The sequence below is a fragment of the Rhinopithecus roxellana genome, chromosome 3 (assembly GCF_007565055.1).
Source record: "Rhinopithecus roxellana isolate Shanxi Qingling chromosome 3, ASM756505v1, whole genome shotgun sequence".
Classification (NCBI taxonomy): domain Eukaryota; kingdom Metazoa; phylum Chordata; class Mammalia; order Primates; family Cercopithecidae; genus Rhinopithecus; species Rhinopithecus roxellana.
In genome coordinates, this window is record NC_044551.1 from 154290875 (window position 1) to 154304269 (window position 13395).

At 42.5% G+C, this 13395-nt stretch overlaps 1 protein-coding gene across 7 annotated transcripts in view; it reads right to left on the reverse strand.

Moving 5' to 3' along the window:
- Positions 1-13395, reverse strand: part of KLHL3 (kelch like family member 3) — a 287169-nt gene that overhangs the window by 43502 nt on the left and 230272 nt on the right. For all 7 annotated transcript variants that reach the window (XM_030927614.1, XM_030927611.1, XM_030927612.1 and 4 more), the window contains one exon: positions 1129-1245. In XM_030927614.1, coding sequence (XP_030783474.1) covers positions 1129-1245 — 117 coding nt within the window. The remainder of the gene's footprint in view (positions 1-1128; positions 1246-13395) is intronic.

The window sequence follows — 13395 nt, forward strand, 5'->3', positions numbered from 1 at the left end:
TGGATTATCTCATTTTATTGTTTATCCCCAAACAATCCTATAAAGCAAGTGCCATTTTTTCCAGATGAGAAAACTGAGGTTTAAAAAGGTTAAGTATGTACCTGGTATTATATGGCTGGAAAGTAACAAGAGCTGGTCTGCTGGGCTGCTGGGCTGCTAAACCTCCTCTTTATCCTTGCATCACACCTTCCCTTCCTTCCAGAGACTCCTTGGAGACAGCTGAAGGCTAACCTGTTGTCTCAATGTTTTGTTTTGTTCATATATTTTAAGGTTTATTCTCTGCTTATAAAAGTGTCTAATGCCATTTACTATATAAAATAAGTCACGTAATCGGTAAGCAGAAAAGAGCATATCAATGGTGGCAGCTAGCTTAGTGGAAGAACTATGCACTGCAGAGCCAGACTGACATGGAGTTGAATCCTGAGCCTCCCTAAGGCTGGAGACCCCTGATAAATCCCAACCTCCACAAGCCTCAAGGCCTACATGTGTAAAAAAGGAGTTACAATCTTTGCCCCTCAGGGTTATTATAAGGATTAAATGAGAAAACATATGGCACCATAAGGGAACCCCATAATTCTTAATTTTTCTTTCCTCCTCAGAGGAAGTGGAAGCACGATGTATTCTAGGCACCCGGTTTTTACAGTCTTGAATTTGGCTTCAAGTTGCCTAAAACTAAGACAAAAAGGGAACATAGAAACATTGTGGACATGACCCTTCTTGCTTCGGTCCTCTACAACAAAGGCAGCTAACTTTCATGGAACATTTGTTACCCCAGGCTCCATGCTAAACAGCTGACTTGCAAACTCTACTCCTTTAGTCCCTACAACAACCCTGCTGGGCTCTACTGTAATATCTGTTCTATGGAAGAAAAACTGAGGCTTGAAGAGGTTAAATAAAAATCCAAAACTAATAAGCAGCGGAGCAGAGACTGAAACCTAAGTGTCCTATTTTCAAGCCTATGATCTTAAACTTTACAACACCTAACACTTAACCCAGTGGGTTGGTTCCCTCAGCACATACAGAAGACCCACTAAACCCCTCAACTACTCCATCCAACCAGGGTTGCCCATTGCTATTCCTAGAGGCCTGGGTGAACACAGAAGTGCTTGGCTCTTGTACAACACTCACTTGGACTAGGTAGTCCCTAGGTAAGAGAGGAAGCCGGACATGTTCCATCAGCTTTGCCATGTGCTCCAAACGGGTTTCTTTCTCATAATTGATCCATGAAATCACAGCTTCAAACACCTATAAAGAAAAACATGGGCAACTTCAATAAAGAGATAAAAGCTTTCAAACAACCCTCAATCTGTTTAAAAAAAAAAAAAAAAAAAGGAGAAAAAGTTATGAGTCATCCACAAAGGTGTTTAATTAATCTGAGACTCATATTTAAAATAAAAACAGAAAGCACTGGTTTACTTGCTGGCCTCAGAGAGTGATCACACACACACTGCACACACACAGACACACAGACACACACACACACACAAACACACAAGGACAAACCTGCTATCCCAAATGTAGAATCATCCTGGTTCATTCTAAAATAAAAACCAGTTCCAATAGTTATTTAAGGGTAAAAATACACAGCAGTAACTGTGAACCAAATTTATAGAGGCTGCTCAGGAAGATCAGACCCTGGGGGCAATGTCATCATTCCCCCATGCCTCCATTTCCTCACTTATGTCCCGTGTAAAGTTAATGCAGAATAAAAACAGTAAGAATGCCCTCTGCCCAAAGCTGGCTGTGATGGTCACTGTGACACTGAATGACAAGGAATGGCAAACATTTCTCCTTGAGGAGAGATTTCATTTCTATGCGAATCAAAACTAGAGGGCTTAGAACCAAAAAGGCAGACCTATACTTTGGATGTTCACTCTACTCAAGGATAAGTCCAAATTCAAACCCTATGCCACCACACACACACAGGCAGATAAAATTCAACGTTGGAGGGGCCATGGGGAAACCAGCAGTGTCTGTAAAAATTTCATTAATAATGCTTTTTAAGAGGGGAGGGAAGTATTGGCAATATCGATCAAAATTTTAAATATGCATACTCGTTGACTTTAAAATACCACTTCTGGCCGGACGCAGTGGCTCACGCCTGTAATCCCAGCACTTTGGGAGGCTGAGGCAGGCGGATCATGAGGTCAGGAGATCGAGACCATCCTGGCTAACACGGTGAAACCCTGTCTCTACTAAAAATACAAAAAAAATTAGCTAGGCATGGTGGCGGGCGCCTGTAGTCCCAGCTACTAGGGAGGCTGAGGCAGGAGAATGGCGTGAACCTGGGAGGCGGAGCTTGCAATGAGCCGAGATCGTGCCACTGCACTCCAGCCTGGGTGACAGAGCGAGACTCCATTTCAAAAAAATAAATAAATAAATAAAATAAAATAAAATAAAATAAAATAAAATACCACTTCTAGAGCTCTAGCCTATACTCACATCAGTGTAAGAGAACAGAATATGTGCTCCAAGATCTTTGCTGCAGCACGGTTGTAACGGGATAAAAAAATGAAACCATCGGCCGGGAGCGGTGGCTCAAGCCTGTAATCCCAGCACTTTGGGAGGCCGAGGCGGGCGGATCACGAGGTCAGGAGTTCGAGACTATCCTGGCTAACACGGTGAAACCCCGTCTCTACTAAAAAATACAAAAAGCTAGCCGGGCGAGGTGGCTGGCGCCTGTAGTCCCAGCTACTCGGGAGGCTGAGGCAGGAGAATGGCGTAAACCCGGGAGGCAGAGCTTGCAGTGAGCTGAGATCCGGCCACTGCAGTCCAGCCGGGCGACAGAGCGAGACTCCATCTCAAAAAAAAAAAAAAAAAAAAAAAAAAAAAAATGAAACCATCTAAAGCCCACTAATGGAGAAATTATTAAAGGAGTATCAATACCATTAGATACACTTATCCCTCAACATCCTTGGGGCACTGGGTTTTTCTTGTTTGTTTGTTTGTTTGTTTGTTTGTTTGTTTTTGTTGTTGTTCTTACTCTGTTGCCCAGGCTGGAGTGCAGTGGCACAATCTGGGCTCACTGCAACCTCCGCCTCCTGGGTTCAAGTGATTGTCCCGTCTCAGCCTCCCTAGTAGCTGGGATTACAGGCGTGTACCACCACACCCGGCTAATTTTTGTATTTTTAATAGAGACAGGGTTTCACCATGTTGGCCAGGCTGGTCTCAAACTCCTGACCTCAAGTGATCTGCCTGCCTCAGCCTTCCAAAGTGCTGGGATTACAAGCATGAGCCACCATGCCCACCCTCAGGGCACTGGTTCTACAACCACCCACAGGTACCAACATCTGCCAATGTTCAAGTCCCTTATATAAAATGGCATAGTATTTGCATATAACCTCCACACATCCTCCCATATACTTTAAATCATCCTCCCATATACTTTAAATACTTTAAATATATAAAGTATATAAATAATAAATATACTTTAAATAATTATAAAAGATTGCTTATAATACCTAATATAACACCCATACATCACTTCGTGCAAGTGGATTCGACGTAGTACTTGGTGTTGCAGCAAATTCAAATTTTGCTTTTCAGAACTTTACGGAATTTTTTTCTTCTGAGTATTTTCTTATTTGAATCCATGATATGGAACTCATGGATACAGAGTGCCAACTCTATTTTCAGCTATTAAAAAGAATAAAGCAAACATCTTCTTACATGTGATTAGAGAAGACACGTCAAAAAGAGCCAGCTGGATGGGGCTTTCAATGCCAATATTTGGGACAATTTAAATATCAAAGAGAATAATGAAGAAATCAGATCAGTGCTGCCGCTTTGAGGGGAAGGGGGATCAGGGAATGACTGAAAAAGATTCCAAGGAAACTTTTTGTGGTTTAGGGTGGGCATTACATGGGCATATATGTTTGTCAAAACTAATCAAATTGTGTATTTAATATCCATATGCCTCAATATAAAATATTCTTAATTTTTTTAAAAAAATTATAATATGGCCAGGTATGGTGGCTCATACCTATAATCCCAACATTTTGGGAGGCCAAGGCAGGCAGATCGCTTGAGCCCAGGAGTTCAAGACCAGCCTGGGCAACATGGAAAAATCCTATCTCTACAAGACACAAAAATTAGCCAGGCATGGTGGTGCATGCCTATAGTCCCAGCTACTAGGGAGGCTGAGGTGGGAGGATTGTTTGAGCCTGGGAGGTCGAGGCTACAGTGTGCCATGAGTATACCACTGCACTCTAACCTGGGAGACAAAGTGAGACCCTGTCTCAAAAAATGATAATAATAATTTTTTAAAAAATTCATGAGCCCATATGAATACTAAAAAAGTATTAAGAAGGTCTCTTCTTTAAAAAAAAAAAAAAAAAAAAAGCCTGAAAAAGGAATGATGGAATTAGAAAAACACCATTTCTGCAATACCACCAATGTAATAGCTGATTGAACAAAGATCACCAATTGATGCTAAAATCAAGTTGTTAAAGGCCAGGTGCAGTGGCTTACACCTGTAATCCCAGCACTTTGGGAGGCCAAAGTGGGAGTCCAGGAGTTTGAGACCAGCCTGAGAAACTTAGCAAGACCCCATCTCTACAAAAAAAAAAAAAAAAAAAAATCAGTCAGGCATGTTGGCACGTGTCTGTAGTCCCAGCTGCTTGAGAGGCTGAGGCGGGAGGATCACTTGATCCCAGGAGGTTGAAGCTGCAGTGAGCTGTAACCATGCCGTAACCATGCCACTGCACTCCAGCCTGGGCAACACAGCAAGAGTCTATCTTTAAAAAAATAATAATAATGAAGTTGTTGGATGGGGAAACGTTCACAATTCTCAAGGAATCACCCAACAGATTACATATCACTTACGTGGAGGGAAAATATCCTCAAATAGAGAGATCTGATAGACGACACCTTAAACAAGGGACCAAATTTACCACCACCAATAAGAGGACAAACTTATATCCCTGATTGTGATTTAATGGAAAAGACACAGTATCTCCTAAGTACAATTCTTCCTAAAATACTAATATATAACCTGAATTTTACAGTGAGGAGATGATCAGACAACTCTATGTTTGCAACATTCTACAGGATGGCTAGCCTGGATTTTCAAAACTATTAATACTATGCAAGACAAAAAAAGATAGGGAGACAGTTCTAGATTAGAGAGATTTATAGACAAGGTAACTAAATGCAGTGCATAAATCTTAATTAGATTATGGCTCTAAAAGAAATAGCCATAAATGACTTTTGGGGGGCTATTAGGAAAATGTGAATAACTACTAGATAATACTGCTAGATCAATATTAAATTTCATTGGTATGATAATTGCCTTGATGGCTAGAAAAGAGAATTTTTCTTCATTCTTAAGAGATACATGCTAAAATATTTAGGGGTAAATGTCATAATGTCTGCAATTTACCATCAAATGATTCAGCAAAATGAAAGATTAAATCTAGAGAGATAAAGTAAATGAAGCAAAATGTTAATGGTGAGTTTAGGTAAAGACTACATGAATGTTCACTCTTTCAAACCTACAAGAGGTTTTTAATTTTTCAGAATAAGAAGTGTAAGGGAGAAGAAAATAAATTCTAAGGGAAAAAACTACAACAAAATTTATAGGATTGCAGAAAGTTGAAATGAAGGCTTTATCTGCCAGGGGGAAAAAAGGACTCCAATTTTTCTTAACCTGAGGACACTTTTTTGTGTTAATATGCTAATGATGCTTTGCCCCTGTTTCCTAATTATACACTTAAGTCAGGCTGGACATAACTTGAATTTGGCAAGGAAAGGAAAGGGAAGGGGAAAAGGGAAGGGAAAGGGAAAGGAAGGGAAGGGAGCAGAAAAGGAAAGGGGTAGTACGTATGTATAGTTTGCTCCTATTTCTACATAAAATAACCTATATGTGTACAAACATAAGCACATACACCATAGAAATCCTTGTCTAGTTCATTTTTTATTAGGAACTCTCATCGAGCTATGTTCCTCACCCTCACAGCATTGTTTGAATGACTATGTTTCTTCCACTAGCCCTTAAGATCCATGAGAGACCTTGTCTTATTTGCTGGCACATAACACAAACTCAAATATTTTTAAAAATGAATGACTGGAAAATGAATTCAGAATAAGCATGGAAGGAGATGTGTGGAAGCTGCCCAGGTTGGAGCAGAGAGCAGGGCTGGGGAACAGGCGGTTGGAATCTTGGTGGGTAAGACAGAGTCAAAGGCAGATAAAGTCTGCCTTTGCTGGGTTAGGTGATTGGCAGCCACAACCCCACTCTGCCTTGTATGTGGTTGGTTAGCCACATCTCTTTCTACTCCCCTTTACTAGACCGTGAGCCTATGCAGAGTGAGAAGTATACCAGCTCTGTCTCTGCACGCCATCCCACAATGTTGCCTAGCACAACACAAGCTAATTGATTGGCAAAGCTTTGCTGAAGAATGAACGACAAGTCCATGAGTTGGTAGCATTTATTGGTCACATTCTTCCCCATCAACCAGCTTAATTTTTGTTATAAAACAAAAAAGCAAGCTGAATCTACCAAAGTCGATATTTAACCTTATCTTTATTTTTGGTTTCACTTGTCTAACTGGTTCCACTTAGTTGCACTGTTTACCTACTCAGCTGTGAAAGCCACTGCATTCGGCAACAACACTGACCTTCTCAGCAGCTAGAGAAGGCTGCATATTTTTTTCATTTAGACTTTATGCTTGAAAAATAAACAAGCAAATAAACTTCCAACTTGCTTTAGCTTTCAATGTACCTAAAATGGTTCCCAAAAACCCTTCCCACCAAGGGACTCTCCATAAACACTGCCCCCCCAAAATTCTCAAGATAACCCAATGATTAAATACTCTTATGACTTATTAAATGACTTGCCCAGGTCCCAGAACTGACAAGCAGCAGAGCCAGCTCTGCTTGGTTACATACAAAACCAACTTCAGTGCTCATGCTCTAAACTCATTATTCTTAGCTGACTCTCAAATGTCTACTAGGTCTAATAGCAGGGGGGTTGCAAACTGCTGCCCACAGGCCAAATCCAGCTTGCCACCAGTTTTGGTAAATAAAATTATGTTGGAAGGCAGCCACACTCATCGTTTACGTATTGTCTATGGCTGTTTTCACATTACAGTAGCAGAGTTGAGAAGCCATGACACATAAAGCCTAAAATATTTACTATCTGGCCCTTCCTAGAAAAAGTTTGTCAAACCCTGGTCTATAAAATCTAAGCAGAGACTATAGATTCAATCACAGGACAGGGTGATATCTACTTAGCTACTACTTTTTGTGATGAAATAATCAGCTGCTCATAGGTACACTTAGGGTTTCACTTTTTAAACAAAGAAATAGCCCCATTTCCTCACTGATTAATGTCCTAGAACCAATTTCTTGTATGCTACAAGACTGTCATGTGGAAAGCAGTTGGAGAAAATCAGATTCCATAGCTCCCAGCTCACCACACTTCAGATGTAAGCACAGGTCTTGGTCAGAGAATACCAGATGAATCCAGTCCTTCCACTCCACCCCTCTGGACAGACAGGCAGCCAAGCTAGGGTGGACTTGCATGTCCCAAGGAAAATGAGGAGTCCTGGGGCACTTTTCCCTGCTTTCAAAATGTGTTTTGAAGATCAAGAAGGACTCAAGTTAAAAAGGCAGGGCACTGACTTGGCAAGGGGAGAAGTTCAATTGGGAGCAATTCTCAGCAACATAGGAAGAAGGGAAAGAAGCTAATTTTGACAATATCAGGGGGAAAAAAACTAGGTTCCTATACATGGACCTGATTTGTTATTCGATCTGAGAAGGACTAACTTTATCAATAACAACAAGCACAGTGCTAGGCATTTTACACATATGATCTCATTGAATCCACCAACAATCTCTGTGAAGTGGGTGTCACTGCTCACATTTTTACAGATGAGGAAACAGCCTCAAAGAGGTTAGCAAGCTGTACAAGGTCACACTGCCAGGAAGAGTAGATCTGATGTGAACTCACCTTTAACTCCAAAAACCCATGCTCAAACATGCAATTTGCACCTCAGAGACACAATTAATTTTTAAAACCTAGACTGGGCACGGTGGCTCATGCCTGTAATCCCAGCACTGTGGGAGGCCGAGGAGGCAGAGATGAGCAGATCATGAAGTCAAGAGATCGAGACCATCCTAGCCAACATGGTGAAACCCTGTCTCCACTGAAAATACAAAAATTAGCTGGGCATGGTGGTGCATGCCTGTAGTCCCCAGCTACTCGGGAGGCTGAGGCAGGAAAATCGCTTGAACCCGGGAGGCGGAGGTTGCAGTGAGCTGAGCTGGCACCACTGCACTCCAGCCTGGCGACAGAGAGAGACTCCATCTCAAAACAAACAAACAAAACCAAACAAACAAACAAACAAAAGCCTGGGCAGACTGTTGAGTTGGGAAACTAAGTTCCTAAACCTATAATCCTAATTACAATCCTCCAGCCCTCCTGGGACATCTCCCCTAGGTCTCCTGTTCCTTTCCCGGGGATTGAGGCAATACCATTTACCAAATCTCCTGCCATGCTTTTAAATCAAGAAGATAGTGCTTCTAGACAAAAGAATGATTCTGTCGGATTCCTGTTTTTGTTTCTTAAATGAAAGCTTAACAAGAGTTGTGTTAACTCTCCTGTTAATATACTCTCACCTCATTGCCACACACAACTCCAGGGACAACTGGGAGCTGTGGTGTGCGGCAATAGGAGCTCATTATGCACGTCTCTTCCTAACTCCACATTTAGTGACACTACACTAGTAGTTAAAGTCAGCCTTGATAAAAATATTTACACCATGGAAATCAGCAAATGAATCAACACACGAATCAGGGCTTTTAGAATGTGTTTTAGAGAGTCAGTTAAACATTTACCAGCACACCACTGACTGAGCGATGTCCTGGTCTGAAGGCTCCCTAGAAACCTACCCAATTGAATTCTCCTTTCTGACCATACCATCGCCCTTTCACACAACACTTACAAGCTCTTTCTTGTAGTTGCTTCATTTCAGATTCACAAGGATCCTGTGAAACTGCTAGTCATTTGCAAAAGGAGAAAGTAAGGCAAAGAGAGACAAAGTCGTTTGCCTGACATTACCCAGCAAATTGGTGAGAAGACAGCAATTAGAACCACTGATTTCAATCCACACTTTCACAGTACACTGCACATTTCCTTCATATCACATCTCTCACTTTGTAGCTATATATTTATTTGTGCGCATACTTGATAAAATCTCTCTCCTCTATGTGATTATAAGTTCTGCAAAGGCAGGTATCTTGTTTTTATCTGTTTACCAGTGTCTCTCCTGTGACTAATATGCTACTTGCCACGCAGAGAAATATTTCTTCATAGGATGAATAAATTAATAAAAGCATGAGTGAATGTACATATGGTTCTCTTCCTACAGGAGCACACTACCAGATATCTGACTTCAGATAACCAAAAATGATGAAAAAATTAAAACAGCAACATCACTCGGCCTGGAAATTGTTCTTCAGCTTTCTATTACTGCCTACAGCCAGTAAAAAAGACTTTCACTATGAGTCCACAAAGAATAAGAAAAGGACTGAAGCATACCGGTTTGATAGGGACGTTTACAAGCTGAGAGACCTCAGTGGCACTAATTCTAGCCATGAGTGCAGGATGACATAGCGATGGAGAAAGTCTGCCAGTCAATATGGTAGACGGAGCTGCTTTGGAAGGAATCTTTCCCTGTAGCTCCAAACACGTGAAAAATGATGTATTACAGAAAAAAACAAAGATTTGAGCCATACACAAAAACAAGAAGAAAATGTCTGAGTGTTTTAAATAAGAAGGAATTCAATCCAGGCAGCTGAGTGGAAGTTGAAGCCAAAATGGCTCACAGAGACAATTCAGATATGGGCTTTAACTGAGGACTGGTATCCCACTGGGTAGCGTATCTAAGCCACAGGCTCCTGTGGACAGATTTGCCTCAGCTGTAAAACTAAGACTAGATGAACTCTGCCCATGTGCTATGAATAAGGGGAAGGAAGCTCACCATCTCCTATGGGCTGAGGAATGCAGTGGGGTGTGAGGCAAGGGAAAGGGGCAAGATAGGGAGTAAAAACTACATCTTCAAGAAACCCAAACCCTAGGCTCATGCCACCTACAAATTTAGAGTTTGAACTGACATCACCCAGGTGGTATAGGAAATATCTAAGACAATGTCTAATATAAAAACTGTTTCCTAAACCAGTAAACCTGCCCTATAGGGTCCACAGCCCAGGGAAAACCTAGATTCCCAGGATATGACATCCTCTGAACATGGAGTCACAATAAAAAATTGTAAATCACCAAGGAAATGAACTACCAAAAGACATATCAAAGATACAAAAAATAGTAGAATATCTGGGACAACCAATGAAAGGTGGCTTAAAGACTCTTCTCCGTAATGTGTTCCTAAGGATACTGGATGCAGGAGATATTCTGTAGCAAAAGGGCTCAGGGGCCAAATGAGCCTAGGAAACACATCATACTGTATCCTCAAATACCCCTTAAAGATTCACGAAGCTCATTACCATATAAAAGCTCTGACAAGTCCTGTAGTAAAGAAATCCGGTTACTCTTTTCAGCCAGTGTCTTCTAAATGTACCTAACCTGAGAATGCTTTAAAAAAACAAAACAAAACAAAACAAAAAAACCTGGCCAGGCACCGTGGCTCATGCCTGTAATCCCAGTACTTTGGCAGGCCGAGGAGGGCAGATCATGAGGTCAGGAGTTCAAGACCAGCCTGACCAACATGGAGAAAACCCATCTCTACTAAATATACAAAAAAAAATAGCCAGGCGTGGTAGCGGGCACCTGTGATCTCAGCTACTGGGGAGGCTGAGGCAGGAGAGATGCTTGAACCCGGGAAGCAGAAGTTGCAGTGAGCCAAGATCACACCACTGCACTCCAGCCTGGGTGACAGAGCAAGACTCTGTCTCAAAAAAAAAAAAACACAACAACAACAAAAACAACCCAAACACCTATAAACATCTTGTAAAATACTGGTTGGGAGTGGTGGCTCACGCCTGTAATCCCAGCACTTTGGGAGGCCGAGGCAGGCAGATCATGAGGTCAGGAATTCAAGACCAGCCCAACCAACATGGAGAAAACCCATCTCTACTAAATATACAAAAAAAATAGCCAGGCGTGGTAGCGGGCACCTGTAATCCCAGCTACTGGGGAGGCTGAGGCAGGAGAGACGCTTGAATCTGGGAAGCAGAGGTTGTAGTGAGCCAAGATCATGCCACTGCACTCCCATCTGGGTGACAGAGCAAGACTCCATCTCAAAAACAACAACAACAACAAAAAACAACCCAAACACCTATAAACATCTTATAATACTGGCTGGGCGCGGTGGCTCACGCCTGTAATCCCAGCACTTTGGGAGGCTGAGACGGGTGGATCACGAGGTCAGGAGATTGAGACCATCCTGGCTAACACGGTGAAACCCCATCTCTACTAAAAATTCAAAAAATTGGCCGGGCACGGCGGCTCAAGCCTATAATCCCAGCACTTTGGGAGGCTGAGACGGGTGGATCACGAGGTCAGGAGATCAAGACCATCCTGGCTAACACGGTGAAACTCCGTCTCTACTAAAAAATACAAAAAACTAGCCGGGCGTGGTGGCGGGCGCCTGTAGTCCCAGCTACTTGGGAGCCTGAGGCAGGAGAATGGCATGAACCTGGGAGGCGGAGCTTGCAGTGAGCCGAGATCACGCCACTGCACTCCAGCCTGGGCAACAGAGACTGTCTCAAAAAAAATCTTGTAATACTGTCTTTATGGGATACAGTTAGGCAAATACTGACTTCAAGAAGAAAGTTCTCATTCCTTAAATCTCTTCACAGACTCCTACCCCATTCCCAGCCTCATCTCCCACCACACCCCATTGAAGATCCTTGATTCTCATCACAGAGGTTACTTTTCTCCCCAAGAACAAACATTCCAAACTTCCAAGTCTTCAGTAGGAATAGTCCTACTATTCCTCCAACCTAAATGGCTTTCCAAAATTCTACTCTCATTCTCCAAAGTTTAGCTCAAAGATTCTCTTTTCCATGATGTCTTTCCTATCCAACAACCTGGAATAAAATATTCCACGTGCTTTCCTTGAACTATAATTATAAGCAATTATTTCTCTTGGCCACATACTGTGGACACATGTTTTCAGTATGGCTGCCCACCAGACTATGAGCCCCTGAATAGTAATGACTAGCTGTCACTCATCTCTGTACCCCTCATCAGGGTGGGATGCATTAATAAGGAGCGGGCCTTGGGAGGCAGACACACACAGCTTCACATCATGGAGTTGTCTGCTGTTAATGAGCTGTGTCACCTCTCTGACCCTTAGTTTCTTCCTCTGCAAAATGAAGACAGTAATCTCTGCCTTGCAACTTGTTGTGAGGGTAAGAAATGATGTTCTGAACGTCATGCTGGACAGGAAAAATCAGACACAAAAGCACATACGCACCATTGTTCAATTTATATAAACTTCCAAAACGGGTAAAACTCATCCAAGGAGTGAGAAGCCAAGAAGGTAGGTGCCCTTCCCAGGATAGGGGGTAGTAACTGGAAGGGGGTTCTGGGGTTTGTTTCTTGATCTGGGTGCTAGTTATGTGGGTATTTTACTTTGTAAAAAGTTTAGTTGTATACTTTATTTGTTTACTTCTCCATGAACTTACTTCAATACAAGCTTCCTGTTTAAAAAAAAAAATGATGTGTGAAATGTACCTGGAGAACACTGGTTGGTCATGGTAGATTTGGGGGCACAGTGCTGTGGTATTCTGTGCATGAATGTCCTTTGGAAGAACACCCGTTCTGTGCATGGGTGTTCTCCCAAAGGAGAACAGTAAAAAGAGTAACACCAAGGTAGGGCGTTAACAGATCATTGTTGGCAAGCTGAGAAGCTGGCAACTCTGATAACCTCAGAGTAAGGCAGGGCTGCCAACAGCTCGGCCTAGGCAGCAGGGTACACCTGCTCAGTCACCTGGCAATGCCTCCACTGCAATCATGTAAGCCCAGGCCACCGGCCAAGGCTCTCCAGCCTGCCTCCCACAACCACCTGGCTGGAAAGGCAAGGAATTCAGACAGAAGGGCATGGAACACCAATGATCCTGGGAGACAAGGGCCCAGTTGCTCCCAAGAAATAAGATATCAGAATTTGACCTGTAAAATGCAGTTTAAGGAGACAACAGCACATTTTAAAATGTGATAGTGCAAAGAGAAAGTAACCTATAGTTCTTATTTTTTTTTTTTTTTTTTTTTTTTTTTTTTTTTTTTTTTTGAGACGGAGTCTCGCTCTGTCCCTCGGGCTGGAGTGCAGTGGCCGGATCTCAGCTCACTGCAAGCTCCGCCTCCCGGGTTTACGCCATTCTCCTGCCTCAGCCTCCCGAGTAGCTGGGACTACAGGCGCCCGCCACCTCGCCCAG